The sequence below is a fragment of the Drosophila melanogaster genome, chromosome 2R (assembly GCF_000001215.4).
Source record: "Drosophila melanogaster chromosome 2R".
Taxonomy (NCBI): Eukaryota; Metazoa; Arthropoda; class Insecta; order Diptera; family Drosophilidae; genus Drosophila; species Drosophila melanogaster.
In genome coordinates, this window is record NT_033778.4 from 9,662,761 (window position 1) to 9,687,742 (window position 24,982).

The following is a 24,982-nucleotide window of genomic DNA, read 5'->3' on the forward strand; positions in this document are numbered from 1 at the left end:
TCTATTTTAATATGAACCCAAATTGAGGATTTTATTTATGCACGAGCTTAGTTTACAATACTTGCTAGCTCTACCTCAAGGAGCTTTTGTTCCCTACTGTACGCGCACTTTTGTTTCTTCGGCGCCCTGTGTTTTCGGTTTTATTCGCTCTTTTGCCCCATAAAGACACCCAGACAAGTGGCAAATGACTTCAAAAAAATGCACAGATACGGAATTTTATGAAAAAAATATCATAATAAAAATCTCCAGCAGTTAAAATAATTGTCACAGTAATAAAGCAATGCCCGAAATTATAACTGACCCGCCGCAGGGCAGATCGTAAAGTTATCCCTTTGACATACACATAATGTTTCAAGTGGATGTGAACTCTTGAAGAATGTGCATAAGCCGCTTTCGATTTCCAGCCGTGGCATCTAATTTACCATCACCCGCCCTGAAAGCCACTTGCTAAAAGATCCTTTTCATTGTGCAATTCCATTTTACCCGACTAGCTTAGTTCCTACTTTTAATATTCCATCGGGAAGTTCCTTAAAGCTGCCCTCTGCCAGTTGCCTACTGCCAGCAGTTACTGTGTACAGTCCGGTTCGCTGTTGCAGTCCTGTTCTGGCTGCACTTGCTCCGTTTTATAGCTGGCAAACATTATGGCCATGATTAATGGCAGATAATAATTTCGAGTGCCGAGCACTTGACAGCATACGAAAAGTCAGAAAACTATGGCCAATGGACGCCCATTAGCCCTCGCCGCCCCCCGAAAAAATGCACAGCGGACCGACGGCGGACAGTGGAATGTCAGTAGAGATGGGTAGATGGGGGATCGGAGGTCGGAGGTCACAGGCGGAGGACGCGAAGGATGAGACGGATAAAGGACAAAGTGCAGTAAAGGCAACTCTGCAAATGACTGCTGCGAAATAAACAGCAACAGAAGCTGAAGCTGAAGCAGCATAAAACTATTGCCATGTTCTGTTTGCGGCATTAAATGCCCTTTCCCTCTCGCTCCCGCCTTACAGCCCTCTCTTTCGCACGCCGTAGCTGCCTTCTCTTTCGGCCTAGTGCGTGTGATTTACTCTGCCTGGCGAATAAATTATGATGAGAAAAACGCTCGCTGGTGTTGATCAGCAAATTATTTTATGCAAATTAAAAATCGTAAAAAATGGGTTATAAATAAAGGCGATATAAGAGGGATAAATGGTGCACAAGTTGGGGCAGCAAGTATCTTTCATTTGAAATTCTGCGGATCACGATTTAGTTGCCAATGTGCAGTCATCCAAAACTGTTTTTGCCAAACTTTTTCCAGATTATTTCACTCTCCCTTTTTTGACTGATTTGTACGTGCTGCAGCTGTTGCAAATGACTTTTATATCTGTTTTTTTTTTCGCATATAACTGTATTAATAAAGAATTAATGAAACTCGAATTTTGGTTAAACTTGTAGTACACAATAACTCTTTAAACTCTGATCCAAAGAAGATTTGGAGTTTGGCTGGGAGTTTCCGGTTACATCCTTCGGTTAAAAGCTTCGGCATAAGGAGCAGGGACACCAAACTGGCCAAGGACATAATGTCCCACACCAAGTGATGCAGCTCGAGGTGGAGCTGCATTCTGTTCCAAGGATCCGGTCCTTTTCTTTTGTGGGCGTGCGAGTGGCCGTCATAAAATTACTTTTTATCATTGTAACATGGGCAGCAGGATGGCGCATTTGGGAAAGTCCTTGTCTGCTCGATATTTTGCCGAGTGGCGCATAGTTTTTATGACATTTGCCCGAAGACATCCGTTCACGTCTCCGCTTTATGCGACGGCAGCTAAAAGGTTGTCCCACGTGCCAACCACCCCTGCTTTTTTCTCTCAGTGCACCGTATTAATGGCTCGCATGCACGCTAATAAGCATAAACGCAAACGCAAGAATGTGCGTGTTAAGGACTCTCGGAACATTGGTCCTGTGACTTCGCCGTGCACTTTATTAATGTTGTTAAAAATCTAACAAATACCCAGTAAGTGCGCAATGCACATTCACTGCTGTTTATTAATGCCACAAAAAGCGGCAATTAACGTTCAGCTCTTGACCACATTGTAGCTGCTAATAGAGAGAAGGCTAGGGAACAAGCGAAAACTGGTCAAAATGAACTGGTCAATTAGAAAAAACTCTCTACAGTTCGTGCAAACTTTCGCTTTGCAATATTTAAAGAATTTTTTCCACAATTTTTCTAGTCCTCAAAAAAAAAACGCAAGAATTACGAACTGTTGAGCTAGAACAAAAGGTAAATGGAAAAGAGCAACAGGTGTGAAGACCAGTTTTCCTTTTATTGACACTTTTCCTGGCTGGACAATTGTTTGCCGATGCATTAAGAGAGAAATGGAAAATGAAAAATGAAAAATTGAAGCTTAAACGGAGTGAATGAAGGAAAAGCATTTTTGCTCCCCTCAATAGCCATTTGACAAGTTGACTCTGGAACACAAGCCCGACTGCATAACTGACTTAATTAAGGCAGATTTAAGTTGAAGGAAAAGTGAGTAAACACTCCACAATGGGCGAAGTGAGAAAGCTTCATTTGCAGCCAAGTAAATGCCATATTACGACTATTGCTATTGCCAAACAAGGATTCTCCCTCTATTCTCTTGCAGGACAATTGCCAATTTAGTTTAAACATTTGCGCAAAGTGCAAGTTTTTGGTCACTTCCGCTGAAGCTGCTGCTGTCACTTGATTTGTGGCTGCACTGCAATCGAAATATGTAAAGAGATAACTATGGATTTAAATAAATAAAGTACATTTAGTACAATATACTAAAAACGTAGCAGCAAAGTTTATACTTGCTTGTTAAATCGTTTCTTTATTCTCAAATCAAATTATCTCAACAGATGTTAACAAATCCTTAAATTTCTTTCGGTGCAGCCCACAGCAATTCCGACAGTTAATATCCCAAAGAATTCTGAGTTGGCGACAACTTTGTGGCAGGATGTTGTCATTGTGTGTTTTCGCGAGAACGCGGTGAAAACAAAATGAGTACAAAACTGCTAAGAACGACTTCCGTCCCACAATTTCCATGCTGAGCGGAAATGGAAAAACACTTGCCAGCACACAATCACACAATCAGCCAAACTGAAGCCACTGCCACCCTGCTTTCATTTCGTCTACTCGCTTTCGCTTTGTGCTGCAATTAAGGAGAACACATGCAGCTAGGCGAAAAGCAGGTCAATACATATTGATATGCCATCGCCAACCTCATCGCTATCGGTATATGTATATTTCATGTAAACTCAATTTGATGCGAACAGCCACCGCTGTGATCCGGGATGCCATGATGCCGGGAATCCATGGATCCGGGGATTCTGGATGCTGCGTAATGCTTTAATTTAGTCGCAATATTGTCCTGCCGTTTCTGCCCCTTTTGGTCGCTTGCCACTTAATGGCCAATTAAGGGTAGACGACACAAGAAATAATTAAATAGCTATCGCTGCATGAACCCCACTGAACCGAACCGAACCGAGCCGAACTGAACTGAACGGAGCGAAAGCAGCAGCTTTAAGGGCCACCACGGCGTATGTGCAATGTGGCGATGAGCTTTTGCACTTTGCCAGCTCAGCCCGAAAGTATGCAACGCTCGCTGGCGAAAGACCAGCCAGCTCCTCGAAGCTATGCAAATTTAATTGGAAAATTTCCTAATGAGATAGACTCCTCCGGCGCACTGTCCTGCTTAATATTTCAAGCGCAATTATGCAGCTGCGCATTAAAAATCAAACACAACACTAAAAGTGACAGCTGCAATCAGAGGGCCTTCTCTTCGTTTCGGCTCATCGTAAAATTCAATTTGGCGCAAAGTGTTTAATGAAAGGCAACCACCCACCCACCCTTTCCAGCTCCTCCTGCCCAGCGGGTCATCTTGGCCAACAGCCGGGAACAACCGGCAGCAACTGGGATACAGCAGCCAACTAAGGTTCCGGAAAGCAGTGAATTGTTTTACATAAAAATAAAAACAAGCTCTCGGGCACCAAATTATGCAATCCCATTCTGGGGGCCAGTGCAATGGCCGTAATAAAAATTAACAAGCTACGCAACGTTTGAGTTTTGAATTAATTGACAGCCCGTATGCACAGGACAACCGAGCAAAAACAGGATTCTCGGCAGCAGGAGCACTCCACCGACTTCGCCTTACAGCCCCTTGTAAATTATAAATTCGCATCTAAATGAACGCTGCAAAATTAATGAACTGCATGCAGTTTAATTGAAATGAACATCCGCAGGAGGGAAAGTAAAGCCAGTCGATGGGGGGTTGCCAACGGAGGTGCATAATGATGGGTTGCCAAGGAGCAAGGTTAAGAAACCCAGTTCATTCGAGAAAATTCATCACATGATCCGAATAACTTGAGGTTAACATAATGTTCAGTTTAAACTTGGGACACAACACCTTTGTGATGTACTATAGTTACGCAATAAGGAGTGGACTAGTCAAAAGTTATAAGTAATAGCAACTGAGAGCACAGTTAAAGCACTTTTCATGTATTTAATTTATAGCATTTTGAAAGACCATGCATTATGCCGCACTGACTCCCATTCAATGTGTGCTACCAATCCGTTTGCCATCCCATTGAGCTGCAAAAAGGTGACTTACCTCCACGTAAGATCCGTTCTGGACCACTTGGGTCCCTGCAGGGCGAAGCGCCGCACCCGCACATTGGAGCCGATTTCGTGATACAGGTTATCTGGCGAGAAGCTGTCCGCGGACCTTCTGTCGCCCACGCCGCACCGAGGTTTCTGTATTAGCCGGGCCGTTGCCGAGTCGATTTCGCCCGTAACTGTAATGTTGCCAAAAGACTGCAGACGGTAATGTTAGTTGTGAAATTGTGCATAATAGATGAGTGGGATGGGATGGGATGTCATGGCACGGCTGCAGCCGCTGGGAGGGAATGTGTCTCTTACCTGGAGACTCCGGATTGCTTCTTTCAGCTGGTCCTCGGTGCGCAGAGCACCCGTTTCCAGGTCCGACTTGGGCAGATAATCAAACTGCATGAGGTAATTGTACTGCAAGGAGAGATGGATAGATACATTAGGGAAGTGTGCCAAAGGAACGGGTGGTATCTCAACAATGGCCCTGTCTGCCATATGGCCAGTTCGGTGAGCCAAACTATTTGTCGTTTTGCAAATGATGCTGCCTGCCAGCATCAACAAAAAAAAAAAAAACGAAAGAAAAAATACCCATCGTTCCGATGGGTAGAAAAAGGACCAGGACGAAAACTTTTTGCATAAAGTTAATGATAAAAGCAACGCCAGATAGGGCGGCAACAACAACCGAACATAAACAGCAACAAAAACTTTAACATTAATAACCAAAAAAGTATGCCACAGAAAAAGTGCAAGGAAACGCTGATGGAGAAGTGCTCGAAGGAAGAAAGCTTGGCAGGGATGTAAGCCATTTCCATATCTCCTGGCCGAAATCATAAAGCTGCCTTCTCGGGCCACTCAGTGCTTAAAGCCATTGCCACACATTTATGCATATTTTTTTCCAACAATCAGCGAAGTTTGTTATGTGTTTCGGTAAACGAATTGCGCTTGGCTTAAATGGTAGGCCTAAATCTATTTGTGGTTAAGTGTGTTATTTACAAAAGTCAAAGAGTTCGAAAGCTGGTAGATGCTTTATTATACAAATGATGATAGGCTATGAACTTGAATTCCCTTCCTCAACTCATCGAGCACGCTTTGAAGTTTATCTTTGGGATTGCTTGTTCACCCTGTTGGATGGCCGTATTCCCTGGGGAATTCCGCGCAGATCCAAAACACGAATGAATATACTGGGTCATAACTGTAAAGTGCGAAAACAGAAAACAAATACGAGTATAGACCAACTCGAATATCGAATCGATTCGGTGGCCATATGTGTGTTGCCTCTGGATTTACATATTTTTACATCGCGTGCGCGCATATTTATTAACTAACGCACACACTGGCACGCAGAACAAACTTGACACACACACCAGCAAATTACGTGACCTGCAAATTTAATTTTCTCTTTCATTTTCCACACATACGAGAAAATTGTCACACTCGCACCACGATTTTCACGCTTTCCCTCCGCGCGCTCGCAACTTTTCGATTTTCGCCCTTCTTGTTATTGTCAGTCGCTTAAAAAGTGGTGCACAAAACGGTGCGTGGGGTGGGGTGAGGAGTACCAACTTTTGAATGGCCAAACGATTTGCAAATTTCATGCAAAGAATCGTTGGCCAAAAGTTCTGGCCAGATTGGTATTGGTATTGGCATTGGCAGTGGTATTCTTATAGCGGCAACGTGATGTGTGGCGATTAGTTGGGATTTATTTCGAATGATGAATGGCCTATCTACATCGTGTTTAGGTGCTGAAAAGTAGCTATGTGCACTGCATATCAATGCAGCAATCACTAACTGGTCTTTAATGCTACGCCAAAGTTGTGGCGGAGAAAATTAGTTTGTGTAACTACTTGAAGGTGCTCTCAAATTATCCAGATTGGCTTTGACTACGAGAAACCCTTTTGCCCTTAATTGTTTCCTCTCAAAGGAGCATAAAAGCAAACAGTGGGGTTGATTGCTAAGTGAATCCGCAGATTTGATTCCACTTTTGTGACTTTTCGCCCGAATGCGACATTTAAAAGACCACAAAAGCAACACTAAAGAAACCACATGTAGTTTAAACCGACGCAAACTTTCTTAGCCGGAATGGCAGCATTCCGCATGCTTCTGCCATTTTATTTATTATTTTTTTACGTAACTCCCGCAGCGCTGCAAGTGCATCAGGTCCGCAATAAAGGACGAAGGCGGAGCAATGGAAATAAACCCGTCACCGGATCCGGGCAGGTGGAGCATTAACCAGCTCCTGACCCCGGCCAAGCACAGATCCCAGATCCCGAATGTGCGTCACAAAAAGTTGGCTTAGACCCACCTCCCTTTGATGGGTCTGCTGTCACGTTGCTCGGAATGCGTCACCAGCACAGCACCGGCCATACGTAACGCCAATAAATGTAAGAAAGCCCACACTAGCAAATTGAAATTCACATAACGATCCCCGTAGCTATGTGGAATTCTCTGTCTCCGCCACTGTCTTTATGCCCCATCTGTATCAGCCCCAAACCCCTCCCCTTCGGCTACACGAAAACAATATCAATTAATAAGTGTATGTTGCTTGAAATGCAAAGGCGAATTGCAAATACAGTGGAAACCCCATAAGACAACTGTCAAGATGTTTTACTTTTAGATTTGAATAAAGAAATGGTAAAAATTACTTAATAACACTTAATACTTAATTGTTTAATAATGTGCCATTCTAGATTGTAAGATAAAATACATCAAATAATAAACTACAATGTAAAGAACAATTTTTTTTTTGAATATTTGTAGTTCCTTTTATCGTTAATATTTTTGTAAAGTTCGCTATAGTCGGTCCTGCCTGTTTAATCTGTGGGTGGGGATAAGACTAATGTGGCACACAGCGGAAGCCGAATGTCTGGCCAGCGGAGACACCGGCAGACGCCTCAAGTTTCTTTAATGAATGGAAGACCCGTCCATCGAGGAGCTGGATAATGGAGGGAATCGGTGGAGCCTGGTTCCTTTCGAACCGACGCAACTAGTCAATTTGGCTAATCGAAGGCTTTGCGGGCTGTAAACAGTACTTAGAAAAGGTGTGCCAAATGGCAGAGAAGCGAGCATTTTACGACGACAATAAACTATAATTCGTAGTTATGAATGGATGGGTATATGAATGAATTGCTAGTCTTCGAGCGACGGAAGTGCTCACATTTGACCCCCTCCAGCGCTTCTAAACAGCGTTCCCCCATACCCCATCCCCCAAGACCACCCCCACTTTCGGTATCAATCATTTATGCATTGGCCTTTTGCGTTTTTAATGGGAAATTTGTGGCCCGGTCTACGTGTTTGAAAATCGGGGGAAAAGCGGGCAAGTGACGGTGGGTCTACGTACGTGGCCAAGCCATGATTCTGACTAATAGAAAAGCGCCAGTGGAGTGGAAAAGTCGTGGAGCAGAGGTGAGCAGCGTATCAGAATCAGAAACAATAACAGTAAAACATTGCTACGTGAGTATTTGTCGTGTAAACAAAATCATGTTATCAAAATATAATAACGAACAGCAATAACGAAAAACAATTGAGAAAAGTGCGAATGGCTGGACAAAGGGGGGGTCATGGGGCATGGGGCATGGGGCATGGGGAATGGGGCAAGGTGCGAGTGGTTATGGTTATAAGGCTTTTCCACACTGCCATCCAATAATTGTGGGGCTTAATTTAGTTAAGTTGGCGTGTCTCAAGGAAAACTTCTCGCCACCGCCTGCTGGTGAAATGGTGAAAGTGTGAAAGTAAATTGAACGACGGACGAGGCGATATGTTTATTATTTTATTGGATTATAATTATACGAGCGCGGGTCGCACAGAAATAAAAATAAAGGCCTTATCCGGGCGCCTAATTCAATTAATTCCGTAGCGAGTGTGTGCTCTTCATTAATGGGGAAAGGGCTTGGATACAGAAAGTGTAGTGGGGTCAAGGCAAAAACTAAAAGTAATTAAACTCATAAGGTAAGAAATTGGGTGAGTTAAATAAGTGGAAGTCTTGTGTAAGGGTATTTAAGAGTATTAAGAATGTAATGAATTGCACTTTGCAACAGATTATAGCGCTACACATACAAAAAAGTACCTTCAAAGTTTTATTTAAAAATCACAAGTTTTCGAACTGCTTCTTAGGACTTTGGAAACCGCAAAAACAAATCATAATGGCTCAAACGCTGGCCATATCTCAGTGCTCCACATGCGACAGTGGCTAATAAAAACCACCTACAAATGACGCCGGTTCGGCAGGCAAACAAAGCAATAAAAATGACAGGCAACTGCAACAAACGAGCGCATCCATCTAAGCCCTCCTTGCTCCTTCGAAACACATGCATTCTCCGCCTGCCCAGAAGGACATAGCCTGAGATCCTGCCACAAATTCTGCGAAATGCGCAAAGGAGCAAGAAAGAAAGCAGATGGAGCAGGCATCTAGAGATTGAGAGACCACAAAGAGCATGAAATCGAGGCCAAATTGCCAGGATATGGACCTAAATGTGTCGCCAGGACAACAGGTCCTTGCCACAAACAAATTTACTGCAAGTGAGTATGTGAAATGGTTTCCAAATCAATAATATTAATGGCTTTATTGCATTCGCATTGGAAATGATATTGAATCAGGTCTGAATCATCATCATCCACATTTTGTGGCACGTTTGCATAGCATGGAAATATACAATTTGAAGCCGGTTCTAGATAGGTATTAAAACGTAAATAGCCTCTCGTCTAAAATATTTAGTACTTGAACTACTTACTTTAACGAGTAACTTTATCAAACAAAGATGTGCTTGTAAATGCGAGGGCTTAAAAACTTCGTCGTACTATCTTTCATTTTTTAATGCAACTAGTGCAAAGTTATAAGTAATTATATGCAAGGCAGATTTTGTAATAATTATTCGTATATTTTCTGTTTCTGAATCATTCTTCGGACTTCCACATTCTTTTTTTGACCTGCTCCATTTGGAGAAACACACGTTCCCCTTACTCGGCGGGCGGCCCAGCCCAGACCATTTCCATGCATTTCCTGTTGCTGTCTCATAAAAGTCTTGGGTACACACACGTCTTTTGAAACATGTACGCCAGTCATACCCCATTTCCTCCGCTCATCGCAGTCCCATGGCCATTGGAATCCTACGCCCGCCCATCCCACATGGGCTCCTTAGCAATTTATAGACTGCGAATTTTAATAAAAAGGATGTGCCAGCTAGCGGCTCGAGTGATGGCCACGCCCACCACGGCAAACATTTAATAAAAAAGACACACACCCACCCACGCACTCCCTTCGAAAGGCTGGACAAAGTGAAGAGATGGTTAAATTAATTGAAATCAACATTGATTAATGTGGGATAAGAAAGGCAACGAAGCCAAAGGAAAGAGCGAAGAGATAGGGTTGGATACTATATTATTGAAAGTTGCTTTGTTGGCCCCATCGTCGCCAGTGCAGAGGAAAAAAGGGGGTGGCCAATTAGCAAGGACTTTCACAATTTATTCTCACTACTGCCTTCACTTAAGCAACCAGCTCGAAGTACATCCATCTTAGACGTACATACATGTTTTTGTGCCGGCACTTTTCAAAATTAGTTAACACATTTTTTCTCACCGTGTAGTCCATCAAATGAACCCACCGCAAAGCTGCAAACACGCAACGTTCAATGCGCCTGGCGAATAGCTCGTGGTCCGTCTTTCAACCTGCCACAAGTTCAGTTGGCAGTTGGCCGTTTGCCGCTGGTGCTTGTGTTTGTGTTTGTATTTGTGCTTGCACTTTAATTAGACCACAGGACGTAAATTGCAATATCCCCGCCCACGGCCCACTGGCAGCCCCATCTGGGGCCCGGAGTTTATGGGAAAGTGATGAGATACTCGCCACTTGCCAGCCGCCAGGTTCTCGAGGCTCGAGGAGCGTTTACTTTGTCGCCGCGTTCGAGCAACAAGTCATCAAAGGCGTCCGAACCCCACTCCACCTCCGCACCATCAAAACCTCAACCTCAATCATTCCGTTCCCAATCAGTCTATACACGCCTCAATCGCTCCAGACAATAGGTCCAATCCCCCGAAGAGGCGGCGTAAATAGCAAAGATGGGTAGATGAAAATGAGAATGGAAATGGAAATGGCAAAGAGTGTGGACGCCAAGGCAAACTGCACTCTTGATTAACTACGCTTTGTGTCCGAGAGCAATTTGCAATAAACAAATAAATCATTATTTATATCAACGCAACAACGCTCTGTTCCGCACTGTTCAATAACAAAGCATCCAAGTTTGCGTTCAATGACTTGGCATGACAGTTAAATAAACAGAAATCGATGTGTGGACATGTAACGCCTTGAGATCGAAGACCTGAAATAGCTGCCGCATATATGGCCGGCCAGCCATATGGCTATAGCCAATTACACTCGTATGCAAAGACTGCAACCAGCCAGGCTAAAAGGTTTTAACTGATGACATTAAGACCGTTTGCAGACGACGCAACTCGATATGGTCGGTGATATACGGTCGGAATCCTCCGCACGCCCCGTCGTTTCGAGTCAGCTTTCTGCTTTCAGGGGATAGTGCATAAATTCGCTTAATAATTCAATTGAGGGTGCCATATTTTAGCCAACTTCATTTCATTGGTCAGCGGCAGCGGCTCAAACAACCATCTTAAGGTGGGGACATAAAAAAGAGGTGGAGAGTGCTATTGAAGGAGAATTATAGTAATAAACATTTTGAAATATTAAACAGCCGAAACGTAAAAAAAATCTAAATATCTTCAATCCAGCTACATGGGCAATAAAACAATTCAGTACCAAATATCAGTCAGGAAATACTAAATCTGATTTTATTGGTAATTTTTTACTTAACTTTGTCCAAATTGTGCATTTGGAAACATTCGCTAGGGAAATCTGATTTCTTCGGATTCAATTTCCTAGTCTCCCACTGGAATGCAAAGTCCATTTAAAAGTATTTTACATGGACTGAGACGAGATATTATCGTCAGCAGTGCTACTGGTCGTATGGCGCCAATTGTGTAGTTAGTGTTACATAAATAAGGCCAGAAACCTGCTGCGAACTGTTATTATTTTGACCAACCTAGCTATATGGATAACCATCGTCAGTATCTCAGGCTGCATATGTGTATAAATCTTGCGGCACTCGTTGAAACCCGTTTTGACCATATCACGACTACCGTTTGATGAAATTAGCTGAGTGTAGCTGATGAGTGTGGCAAAATTAGGTGGCTAAGCGGAAAAACAAAACCCCCGAACGGCTAAATGAGTTGGTCAATATTTGTGCACTTTGGAAGCTGGGAATGATGAGACTGGGATGAGAAAGAGCTTCAAGGGAATGTCGCTGACTCAGAAATATGGGCTTAAATGATTGGTGGCCATCAGGTAAGCAGACAATTCACACGGCCAAAAAAAGCATGACTCAAAAGGTAGACATTTTTATGCAGGCAGTTAAGTGTCTTCATTAAATATGAAAAAGGGTTCAAAGACCTTTAGAACTAATGCTATTTCTATTTTCTAACCCAGCTTGGGACACCTTATAATGAATAAATTAATATCCTTTACATATATTTATTAAGAAATTTTTAATGCTAAGCGAAAATTATGGGATTTTTTTCAGTGTATCCGAATGACTGACACACGCGTTGCAACACCTACATGTGTGTCATGTTGTTCCTTTCGTACCTTCTTTGGCTTTGGAGTTTGGAGCCGTATTGAAGCCAGGTTGAAGCCGAGTTGTAAGTGCAGCTGGATCCCGAGCTGAAGCTAAAGCCTCCGGTCGGCAACATGCCGCATAATTGATGGCACATTCAGCGCTTAAAAGGAAACCTGCTCGCTGCACAAATGTCGCCCAAAAAAGGCGTTGTCATTGCCATTGTTGCTTGGTGCTGGTTGCTCGTAGCTGTTTGCTGGATGTCAGTGGTTGGATGTTTCTCCGGAAAAGGCCAGGCCAAGCAGCTGCGACATCATGTGCATCATTAAAATCAAGTCAAGGAATCAAGACTTCGCCGGTTCGCCGTTCTACCGTTCTGCCGTTGCCTTCTGCCAAAATGTCAAAGATTTTTCATTCCGAGGCTGCTCGATTTGGCGGTTCCTGGGTAGAATCTTTTGGGCTATACGTACATATGGGTATACCCCTCGCTGGGGCTTAACAACTGCCGTTATCTCGCGTGCTCCTCGGCATTTGGATTCCCCCAAATCATGCCAAGCCAAAATAAATAAATCGAAAATAAATGCTTTCTATATGGTCCCGATTGTTGATGTTTTTTTTTGTTTTTTGTGCTGCTGCAATCAAAGGCGCGCGTCGTGGCACAAAAATGTGATAATTAATACAAGCACAAAACCCAAAATCGAAAAACGAACAAGAAAAGAAAAAAAGAACAGGCGGCAGGAATGAATCTGGGTCAATCCAATTGTTTTATATTCTGTTTATGTTTTTCTACTCTGTGCAGCTTTTCGTGGCGCTCTTAGAACTCCAGCAAATCCACCAACGAATTTCTGGCTTGGGCTATACATATATATTTATTTATGCACTTCCACCTTTGCCAGCGCCAACCTCTTGGATTTATTGCGCTTTTATTCTTCCTGCCATTATAGACCGTTGGAAACAAATCTGCATGCGGGTTTTGAGTGTGAATGCATGTGTTTCTCCTAATGGCTGGACGTCCGTCCGGATCTTTTTGGTCTTTCAGCTCCTTTCAGCGCTTCACCCCGAGTGTATCTTTTAGTCCTCCTCGGGCTCTGCGTAAGTGAAATGCAAAACAGATAAAGCTGAAACTCCCCCCACAATGATTGTGCAATTCCGATAATGCATTATTCGCTTCTCAGCACTTATTTGAGTGATATGCTCGAGTGGTAAAAGCATAAATTCATGACTGTTTAGAAAATCACTGATTGCTCTGCTTTAATGCTCAAAAAGCCACCAAGCTAAACCTTTTCTCGAACTTTAATAATTATAATTAGTTGGTATGAGTTATTAGTATCAAGACATAAAATCATTATGGTAATATATTTAAGCTTTATATATTATGACATAAAATCATTATGGTAATATATTTAAGCATTACAGCCACTATATTTATATCGTTCAATAACTTATTAAATATCCAAACCCAAAAAATATACCTACATTATCTTTCAGATACTTTTTCTGTCAATTAAAATATGAGCTATCGGATTTTTCGACCTGGAATTTGTCCTTTATTCACCTCTTTGCGGAAATGAATCATGGAAACTGTTAACCAAAATTGGGGACAGCTCAGTAAATGTAAATACCATAAGTATGAATGTTGCTGAAAGATTATAGAGGACTGGTCGTCCGTACGGATGTCAGCGCTGGAGTCCGCATCCGCATCCGTATCCGCGTTGGCGTTCCATCGGCTAATGTGCATGCAGATTGAGTTTGAGCGCTGGTTGGCAGGCAGACTGTCAGAAATTGTGTATGCACAACAAATGTCTCATATTTTTGGGTACGCAGCCATAATGATGCATAAAATGCAGTGAGACAACGAAAAAAGCAGCGGAAAGCGAAAGAAAATCAACATAAATGCATCAATCATACGCCGCGTGGGTCGGCCAGACGATAACACTTCAATCTCCACATTCTCTTTATTCCTGTCTCTGAATTTCCCATCCCCCGAATGACATTAAAAATCAATCAATGGCACATTAAATTAATAAATACGACAACAACAATTGAGATCGGCGGGCTACTGTACATGATGTTCTGCTTGCAGGCTTATCGCCCAGCTGAGTGTTTTCTTTTCGATGCGCTTTTTTGTGTTTTCAGTACAGATTAATTAAGTATATAATTCAAACGTATAAAAACCGTAATGCTTCCTATTTACCCGCCTTTGTATACATTAGCTTAAGCGAGCACGTTTTCATTTCGACGCCGTGTAATTGCAAGGAAGATGGCATTTCTGAGATCGCAATTAAAATCAAAAGATAATGAATGGTCGAGTTCCTCAGCTAATGGGAGTGCGAGGGGGATGGAGATATTTTAGTTGCCTACTTAGACTGCTTACAAGAGCCGCCACCTATCGGCGGCTACATATATTTCTCATAAATATCCGAAGTCTTTAGTCCATTGTGCGTTATAAGATCCTTATTTTTTAATATCCTTCAAATGTTAAATGTTACTTGAAACTGATAGTTCGTAATCCTGATCCGGAACATATACACTTATATTAAAGGCCGGAAACGGATCCTAGCCATTACGTACTTTCTAGCATATGTATTTTACGTATTAAGCTTCTGAAGATCATGGACCCGTATATTTCTTCACAAGATTTCAAATTTTTATTTATTAATGAAAAATACATAAGTTGATCCTGTTGTAAAGAAACTGGATGTCATGTTCTCGATCAAATCCCCTTCCCTTATTTTCCTTTTTCCACATATATGTATATATTTTTTAGCACATAAACTACCGTTTGGTACTAACGGGATTTTTGTATTCCGCTCTTTTACCAATGCAAATTGGGCATTATTTGTTCTTGTGCTCGGCTCGAAAATTTTTCCGCTCCTTGCATTTCAATGCGTGTTTAGTTGCAGAGCGCCCACACAAACACGTATCGGATGTAGTTTATTTTACATACCTTTTTCTGGGCTGCTAGCAAGCAATGCCAGAAAGGCAGCTGCATTTTTCTATAGGTCCCTACGTGACACAATTAAAAAACTAAATAGAAAACCCGCATCCCGCAGCGACTGCATCTCCCACCAGCATTATGTATTGAAAGCGAAATTTAATAAAAGCTTTTTAGCCAGGTAAATGAACGCCCGCGTTGCATGACTGGCCAGCAGGGGGCGCCAGTGAGCTCAGCCCTTTTACTTCACACAGGATTACATTTTTGTCGCCTAAAGTCGGTGGAAAATTGGCTTTTCTACGAAAAATGAGGCTAATTAAAAACTAGGGTTCGAAAAAAATGGTATAAAACAGATAATATTTCTTTGATTTAATTTTTTTAGATAAGATTGATACCTTGTTTTTGTAGACCTATCATACCTCTTCTCTTAATTGGCCCTAGTAATTTAAAATTCCCATGACGCACAAGAATCGTATAAAGCTGTTAGTCACTGACTTAATACGGGATCAGGGATTTCCTACACTCAAATCATTGCATTTAACTTTCTAAGTAGCCGGGCAGGTCTCATTAACGCATTTTACAGGTGTCAAGCAGCATTTGTCAGTGGGTCGCACTCATTCACTGACAAATTACCTTACAAAAATGTTAATTTATTCGAGAGAAACGTCACGGCGTCGTGTCGACGATTCGAGCGGAAATATCTGTTATTGTAATTGATAATATCATTAATGTGGAGCTCAATTTATTAAAATTCCACCCTGTTTTTTTTCCCCGGCTTTTGAAACAGCACTGAATCAGCAGCTTTGACTTGACTTAATGTGCTTGATCGTCGACAGTTAATTAATAGCGGCAAATTTAATCTGTTCCAAGTTGGATCTGACTCGATTCACTCCCTCGTTGTTCCTGCGTCCGATTATCGCGTATGGAGTTGGCATTTAAAAATTATTCGATCCGATCTGGCTACGGCTATATACATACGGATACATATACTATATGACTGTTACCGCTCGATGCACTCAACTGGCGCTTCAAGAATTGTCATAAGCCTATTAAGAGGCCGTTTTTTTTTTTTTGTTTTCGTCAGAGACTTGGGGGTGCCCTTTCCTTTACTTCTTGAGTGTGTCATAAAAGTAATGCCACCGATCGGGGTGGGTATAAATTTCGAGCTGGCGACTGGCTCTCCTACCAGGAAGCCGTAAAACAATCAACGAAAATGCTCAGAATGACTTCCATCAGCTGCAACTGCGTTAATTGCATTCCGAAAATGAGGAATTTGGTGGGTCTGACAATGGATCAATTAAAAATGAGTAATAAAGCGTATAAATGCACTGTGTGAATTGCCTTAAATGGCTACATAAATAAGGATTGTGCATTATTTGCAGGGATTCTGGGGAAGATACAGTCTCCGATTCTCACTGCACATATTCCATATCTGGAAAAGCCTTCGTTAATCATACAATTTTCAACATATTCCAACTTGACTTGGGCGATGCGATTTATCAAGCAGAATTACACTCAACATGGGTTTTTTGCTGAAGAAATCTGCTAAAGGGTTATCAAGTAATTATCGAGTCGAGAAGAAATTATTTAAAGGCATAGTATAAAAATATAATAAATTGTATGTTTTGTCAGTTGCCAGTCGTCGGAAATATTCGAAAAATTTAAAGAGTTCTTTCACGCATTCAAAATGAATCATGGAAATGTTTCGATCACTTTCATTTCCTATGAAGAACAGGAAACACCTGTTCTTGTCACTGACCAAAATTTCATTGTGCTTTCCTTCGCTGAACTCATTGGAAAACTACCCTTGAGTGGCAGAAAGACCTCGGCCGCAAATAGCAATTACAAATACAAACACGAAAGTGGAAAGTCCCCAAAGTCTGCGGATGACAACCCTTCCTTCCATAGTTGCACCAATTAGAATTTTGCGAAACTCCAAAGAAAATAGCAACAGTTTGCTCACTCGTCATTCCCTTCCTTTTGTCCCTGCCCCAGTGGCAGTGGCAGTGGCAGCGGCAACTTGCACATACATCTTGGCAGGCCCTCCTTTCCCTCAGACAGATATATCCACATTTATGTACATATATGTATATGTATGTACGCTACTGCATGGCGACATGCAAATGTGTGTGGTTGTGCGCCAGCAGATAAGTTAACTTCACTTCACTTTCTATATGTGTATGTATGTACATTTTCCGGACTACTTCCGTTGGGGCATGCAACCGCGGAGCAGCGCCGTGCCGTGACCCTGCCACCCGCCGCCCACCGTCCTTTCTGCTATCTAAGGGCTTACAACTCGCCACCCTAAGAACAAGTCGACTGAAAGCACTTGGAAAAATCGGGTCCTTCAGTATCTCGTTATATTGTTCCTTAAGTCCTTATAAGCAGCAAGACTTTTATTAATATCAAATATAAACATTTTAAAATAATTATTTAGATGTCAGATGAATTTACTCATAAACGGAATTGATATTCTTTGACATGTGATGTTAAGCTCTAAACAAGGTATTTGTGATCCCGCTAGCTACATTATCCCTGAACTGAATTATCATAATTAGTTATTTTGCTTAATTACTGCTTTAGCCAATTGGGTTTGATATTGTTTTACACCTGGGATAATCAATAATCAACAACCATATTGACCTGCATTTTCTCTCCGTGTACGGCATCTTGCACTTCGTCTTGGCTCCATTTCCATCATTTATTTGATTACACGCCACTCATAAGCGTGAATGCGTGAGTGTATGCGAGCCATCCGGAGAGTGTGTGTGTGTGTACGGGTGTACGAGTACGTTTATTGAACCGACTTCATGGCATCGCCTAGCTGGCGACACTCAGGCGAACTCAACCCAGTAAAGATTCAACTCAACTCAACTTAACTCGCCGACTTGTCCGCTCGTTCGGTTCTTTTCTTTTTAGTTCCTCTCATATCGCAGCTATATATAGTGCTCCATATATGCATATGCATATACCTATCTCTATATGGCATATGTTCGCTCATCCAACGGGCAGCTGGGAAGCGGTATCCTTACTAAATAAACAATATGCAAGTCGTTCAAGACCTCGACCCAAGTACTGTTTCAGGGATACTCTCTCAATCTTATTCATTACTCTAGGAGTATTCAAACTATAGGTAATATAATATTTATATTATATTATTTAAAAATTTAGTAGAATCCAAGGATCCCACTAGAAATTCTAAAATAATATTCGACATATATTTTCAGCATGAACATTTATTGCAGCATGCGATTTTAGAGCTCTGTTGTTTATACATTCATGAGAAAATCCATACAATCTTCGGTGCCTACCATCTGTGGTACAGAGCTTATGTGCGTCCTACTTAGTTCCAGTTCTTATATTTTCCGCAAACGCTTCAGAACTTTAATTACGGCTTTCGAACTTTAATAAACGCCAAGATTTGGCCCAGCCACACGAGGAGAATCGCATCAATGGCTGGCTGTACATTAATAGTTCATCCTGGCCGGCACGCATGTCTGGAGCTGGTGAGTCAGTGGCGCGGGTTCAATGTCCTGGCGCGCCTTAAAGAATGCCACCGCGACTCCTTGGCACACGAGCAACAAAAACAAAAGGCGAGCATAATGGGTAAATTGCTCATATTTTGTTATTCTGATTAAAAAAAATGCGCCCGCTCTCATTAACTGCAGAAATTCGCGAGGAAATGTCCTAGTGGCCAGGGCTCCACATGGGCAGCGGCGATGTAGTAAGGGTTGTGGGTGGAGGGGGCTGGGGGTAAAGATGGAGGCAGACCCACAAATGCATTAAGAGCCATAGGACGCATGCCCCCAAACAATAAGCGTGCATTGTGCACTACGAACTGCAGTGGCCATACCCGAGACTACTGGGGGCCCTCATCTCGTGGCGTCTGTATGCACACACATGTACAGTGCGTTTCGAACGAGTAAGGCGGACTTCGTTCGTTCAGTGAAGTGAGTTGCATACTGGTGTATTCTTCCGCGTAATAAAAATCAGAAGTTAATGAGAAACTTGGAATCTCTTTTTTTCCATGTATTATAAGTCATCATCCTTTACCATTTCGCTTATATCACGGTTTCCAGAAATGCCAATCAAGTTGTTTTTGAAGTTACTTAACACAGGTTGATACTGGACCTTTGTTTAAACATTTTACGGAAACAGATTAATCTACTAAGCACACAACATGCAAATATTTAAAAGTAAATTATACCTTCCTAACTTACAGTTAGATATATAACTACGTCTCGTGCTGTCTATGCATATGTAGAGCATTTTGGGATTTTGAGGTCATAGGCTCGAGCAGCCACAGCAGCATCTGCATCGTGGAGTGAGGGGGAGGGGGGGATATGTGTGCTGGGGGCCTTCAGATCCGTCTATCTCGATTGTACTTAACCCGCCTCTCGATTTACTGTCTGCTACCAAATGCGGAGATACGGATTGAGTATCTGAGCCGCCGGAATGAAAATGCGCCTACTGTAGGCTAATTTTGTTTTCCTTTGTCCCCTTTCTAATTTACCTTCTTGCTCTTTAACTTCCTATTTACATTGTTTAATTATTTATGTCACATTCAATAATTGCTTTTACAATTTTTATTGCAAACATTGTGCGATTTCCAACAGCTCTAGGGATTCAAATGTCAATTATTGATGAATTTTTATTGAAATGGCAATTGGGTCAAACAGTGCTTAAGCATTTACCATCAGATATATGTAGGATGATTGATTGCATTGCGTTTTATTTTGGGGAATTATTTTCATTTCAGTCGATGCACTTTGTATAAACACCCAAATTTACTAACTTGATCGATACGATATATCATCTTATAGAGCTTAAAAAAGCTGGGTTCGGAAAAATCGAAGTTTTCAAATTTGGAGCCTTACCATTATATCCTCGGAGATAGCGGTTTTTGCCTTCTTGGACCTGGTCGCAGCGGTGGAGTGAGATCCTTCGGGTGGGAGGGACAGCTCCTGGATGCACATGGATTGCGCAAAGAGTGCGAGCAGGGTGGCGAGAACATATTTGGAAAACATTTCGCCGCTCTCTTTCGCTCGCGCAACGAAAACACTTGGACACGAAACTATTCCTCGATCAGTAGGAACAAAACTGTGTATTTATCTTTATTCTATGTTCGAGGCTTAATTAACCGATGTGGTGGACTAACAATTCGTAGTGCTAAGCTGGGAATTGAACTTTTCACTTTTGTTTTAGTTTCGCTGCTGTTGTTGTTTTTGCTATTGTTGTCGCCTCGGCCGCGGGGGTTGACACAGACACACATGCGCATTGGCGGCACTCACACGAATACCCGGCAGCATAAATACAGCTGCAGCAGCAACAAAAACAACGGAAGGAGCGATGGGTTGTGGCGGGGAGCGGTGGGGATTGGGCGGGGGTATTCCCGTTTTTCCGTTTGGCGCTTCTTGTTCTGGCGTTTTGTGCTTGCCGCTTTGTTGTGGCCACTGCTTCTTTCCTTGGCTTTCCTTTCTCTCTGTGCCTTCCGCCCTTTTGCGCTCTTTTACATATGACGCATACGAATGGTGGGAAAACAAGGAGCTGGGGGCGTTGAGTTGGGTTGGGCTGGATAGAATTTAAATTTGGTGTGTATAGAATGCACACTATAGAATGCCACTTGGCCACAAAAACACAATTAATTAGCACGCAGTGGCTGCACAAAGGAAAGACTTTCCTTGTTCATCCGTTTTTTAGTATATGCCCGATACCAACACCGATTCCCGATTCGCGTTACCCGATTCCTGTCAACCGTTACGTCGCTTTGTTCACCCCACAAAAGAAAACGCTAGAAGTGGGCGGTGCTCTTTTATTCGCGTGTTTTGTGCAAGCATAAATCTCAATTTCTCCTTTTTACATTTATTTGTTTCTGTCGAATTCGAAATAAAAAATCTCGTTATACCGCCGAAAGCGGGTTTACCGCGCGGATGTCTAAATGTGACTGAACTGCTGACTTGCCTCGACGTGAAGCGACTTGAAGAGGCGGGCACAAAGAGCACAAAAATACAGAGTAGCTTCTCTTCATTTGGGCGGATATGCCAGCGATCGCGGTTGATTTATGAAAATACGTAAGAGTAGAAGAAACTCGCTCTTGTCTCACGCTCTTAAGGGGGCACAGAAAGAAAAAGCACGAATTCCAAGAGGCTCTAAAGGATTTTAAAAAATTATTTTAAATTAGGCAGCAAAAAACATTTTTTTTTTCGTAATAATCTTTTTAAATTCTGAGCCTATAACTTTGTTCATCCGTATTTGTATAGTTTTTTATTTAGAGATCTGAAATCCAATGTATTTAAAATTTCCTTTTTACATATGAAAGAATTATATTAAAACTGAAAGTACAAACACCGTGGTCAAAGACATTTATGTATTTTCCACTTTGTTATTATATTTGACTCATAAAAAAGTAATTTAATTAATTTAATTTAATTTAAACTTAAATCGGTAGCAGTATATAAATTATTGCTACATTCATTATAATTTTATACCATATACTCTTATGATTTGATTTTTGGTATTTTATTGTAAAACAATAATAAACAAAATTTTTTTTAAATAGTATAATAGCTTCAAATATTTCAAATTATGTTGGTCTGTGTGACTTTGGGTAGGTTCTTTTCTTAAGTGTATATTAATATTTCTCTCTGCTCTTCGATATTAATATTTTTTGGCTACTTTATACTCTTCGATTTTGGCTACCTAAAAAGTGTCAGTCTAACACGTTTCCGCCAAGTTGGGACATTTGCCTATTGCACAATAAACACAAGGCAGATGGCGTTAAATATTGATTGATCGAGTAGTTCCATGAAAAAGGAAACTAAAATCTAAAAAATAATGAATCGATATGAGTTAGCTACATTTGATTTCTAATATTTATGAATAAGTATGAATACACCCACACCCTCGAAAATAAAAAACCCAGATCAAAAAAAAAAAAGCCCATATATTCTTGGGTACTTGTTATCATATACTGCAGAGTATTATTCACCAAGCCGGTTATATTTTTGAATGAATCAAAATACGAATGTTAGCCGCTGCCGGTTACTCAACGTAGTATTCGAAAGGATGATTATCTTTTTCCATTCACAATCTTTTGGAAATCCCAAATAGTCATTGATAATGCTCTTGCATAAGCAGCCTTGATATATCCAATATCAATGTCCACTTAAACTCAATTTACTGTCACTTAATCATAGCCAATCTAGAACCGCAGTAGATCTAGTCCCTTGATGAGTCGAAATGCTATAAAATCTATAAATGATTGTTTTGAAAATGTATATGTTCTGCGATAAATGCAAGTTTATCATAAATATATAACCCCCACGGGGTAAGAGATAGTAAAATCATATTTTGGTATTATCACATTCAAATGTATTTCATTTCGAAACATGATCGTTTAGTGGCGTGCACCACTGTATGTACACACAGATATCCGAAACAACTTGCCGGCAATTTCTGAACTTAGACTGAGGTCTTGGGTTCAAGTGCTAATTGGCCACGAAATTGAATGCAAAACCGATTTTTGATCTGCGGCTGACCCAAATAAAGTACAAATGACAAAATTACTGATGATACATGGTCGGGCCATCGAAAGGTGAGTAATTTTCGAAGTTGCGACATCAATATATATAAAATCGTCTTATCAGTTCGATGTTGTTACACCTATTACTCAATGGTAGTTTTGATAGAAAAGGCAGACCCATGGTCAGGAGCGAGAAAGCAGTTATCGGAAGCTTCCAGCGGAAGGAAACACAAGATAGTGCGGCTCGGTGTGAGCGTTCCGAGAGGTTAGTAACTCTTCAATGATTCACTGCATCATTGCACTATCTTTCTTGTTTACTGGCTTTCGCTACAACTGCTGATAGCCGTATCTTTATCGTTAGCTTAAGTACTTCCATACCCCTTGAGCTGGTCGGGAGTATCGAAACAGTCGCCGATTTAAGATCAGCGGGTGCAAGTTCGTGACATATTCATTATGGACTTCGTACGACTACGAATATGGGTATGGGTATGGGTATCTTCGCTGTGTGGGTGGTGGCATGAACGTCTGGCCGATATGGCGACACTTATTTATTTACAAGCGTGCCTACAAATGAATGGAGTTCCTGTAACTACACTGGAAACTTAATGTTATACTTCAAATCAAATCAATAAATGAAAATGTTACCTGTATAATTGAAAAATGTAATTGCTTATTTCAAGGCTGGCCAAAATGCAGTTGTTAACTGTATGCTTTTTAAGAACTTACCTTAACACTCTATATACAACCGTTGTTTTCAATGTATCCAGGAGTGAGTGGCGTATGCCATTGAACAATGACTCAATTTGAGGTGTATCGGCTCGGCTGCTCTAATATGGAAGTGCGCCACTGGTCGGACATGCGATTTACATACTACCATTTCTCAAACGTGCGAAATCGAACACGCTCCTCCGCAGGCAGGAAATCAAAGCAATTACTAATTGTGTTTTACACAGCCCCAAACTTTCTCAGAGTGACGCACACCGGAATGCGACTTATGGCCAAGTGGGCAGGAAATGCCAGCCCATTTGACCTTCCCCCATCCCCATCCGCAGGCAGATGTAAATGTGTCCGAGTAATTAATTAAAATATGCATCCAGTGCATGCGATTCTCCGCTTTCCCTGGACACGTGCATTGCTCTCGTCTCGCCTTGATGTGTCCATCTGGGAGTGATTTCCATTTAGCAGGTCCATTAATCACTTTTGGAGTTTGGCTCATTATCGCTCTGAAAGTGTCACACGGCCAAGCGGATATTTATTGAATGCATTCAGTCAATGGCAAGAGAAAACAAGCAATTAATATAGAAACAAGTGCATATTAAAATTCCGTATCCGATTTGAATAAAAATATGCCAAGCTGTCAACCGGAAAGCCAAAAAATGGCATACTTTGCGCATTTGCCAACAGGTTGTATTGGGCATCAAACAAAAGATTTTCATTTTAGGACGCCGCTGCTCGCAGTCTTTATGCCCTATCCCAAATTTAACAAATTTTGGGAATTTAACAACGAGCTTTTAGCTTGATGAGCAGTCGAGATAAGAGCGAAATTCGGTGTACAATTTACGAGTATTGTTCTGAAACTCTTCTTTTTTTACACCTGAAAGCGGTCATGGATGAGTGGTTCACAAAAAAAAAAAAAAAAAAAACAAAAAAAAGACGACAGAAGAGCTCCCCAGTGACACTCTTTTTCCCGTGAGTCAACAGCCTCTGGTTTTTTTTGGCGCTAGGCAGATGTTCGTACCAAAAGCTGACGCACTCTATACGTAAGAGCGGGGAGATTTAAATCTATGGGCTCATCCCCGCGAATCACGCAAAATACGCAGTCGCAACAAAGAAAGCATTTTAATGGGCACATATGTACGTAATGCACATATGAATGTACGATCGAAAAATGTACATGTAAGTCTTTACATTTCAGTGATTCAGAAGTCCAGCTTAACAAAACCAATAGAACGAAATGAATAATATGGAATAATATTTGGATTACTCTTTTCATAAAACAAAATTGTCTGTTCATTTTTGAGAAACTAATCTTAAAAAACATAAAAATGTACTGTAATGTGGTGTTAGAACAGGAATATTCATATTCTAAATCTCTTGTGGTACTCCTGTAATGTATCTCTAATTTTCCCAGCTCTATTTGAAAACTTAGTCACCTACTTTCACCTCAAATTTAGATAGGTATTAATCTTAATTCTGACCCAGCATTTCCACTTTGCCTTGTAAATAGTTTGTTCACTCATCTTTTTAAAGTAAGCTCTAAGTAATAAGACGATCTTATATGTAAATCTTAAATACTTAGATGCTAACAATCAGAG

The 24,982-nt window shown here is 41.4% G+C and overlaps 1 protein-coding gene across 1 annotated transcript in view, besides 1 other annotated feature; it reads right to left on the reverse strand.

Moving 5' to 3' along the window:
* Mmp2 (Matrix metalloproteinase 2) overlaps window positions 1–21,098 on the reverse strand; it is a 72,720-nt gene extending 51,622 nt beyond the window's left edge. Inside the window, exons 1-3 of the mRNA NM_206066.3 lie at window positions 20,023–21,098; window positions 4,913–5,014; window positions 4,605–4,807 (exon numbers count right to left, since the gene is read on the reverse strand). Coding sequence (NP_995788.1) covers window positions 4,605–4,807; window positions 4,913–5,014; window positions 20,023–20,172 — 455 coding nt within the window. The 5' untranslated portion in view covers window positions 20,173–21,098. The remainder of the gene's footprint in view (window positions 1–4,604; window positions 4,808–4,912; window positions 5,015–20,022) is intronic.
* Window positions 19,969–20,013: a mobile genetic element.
* Window positions 21,099–24,982: the final 3,884 nt, after the last annotated feature.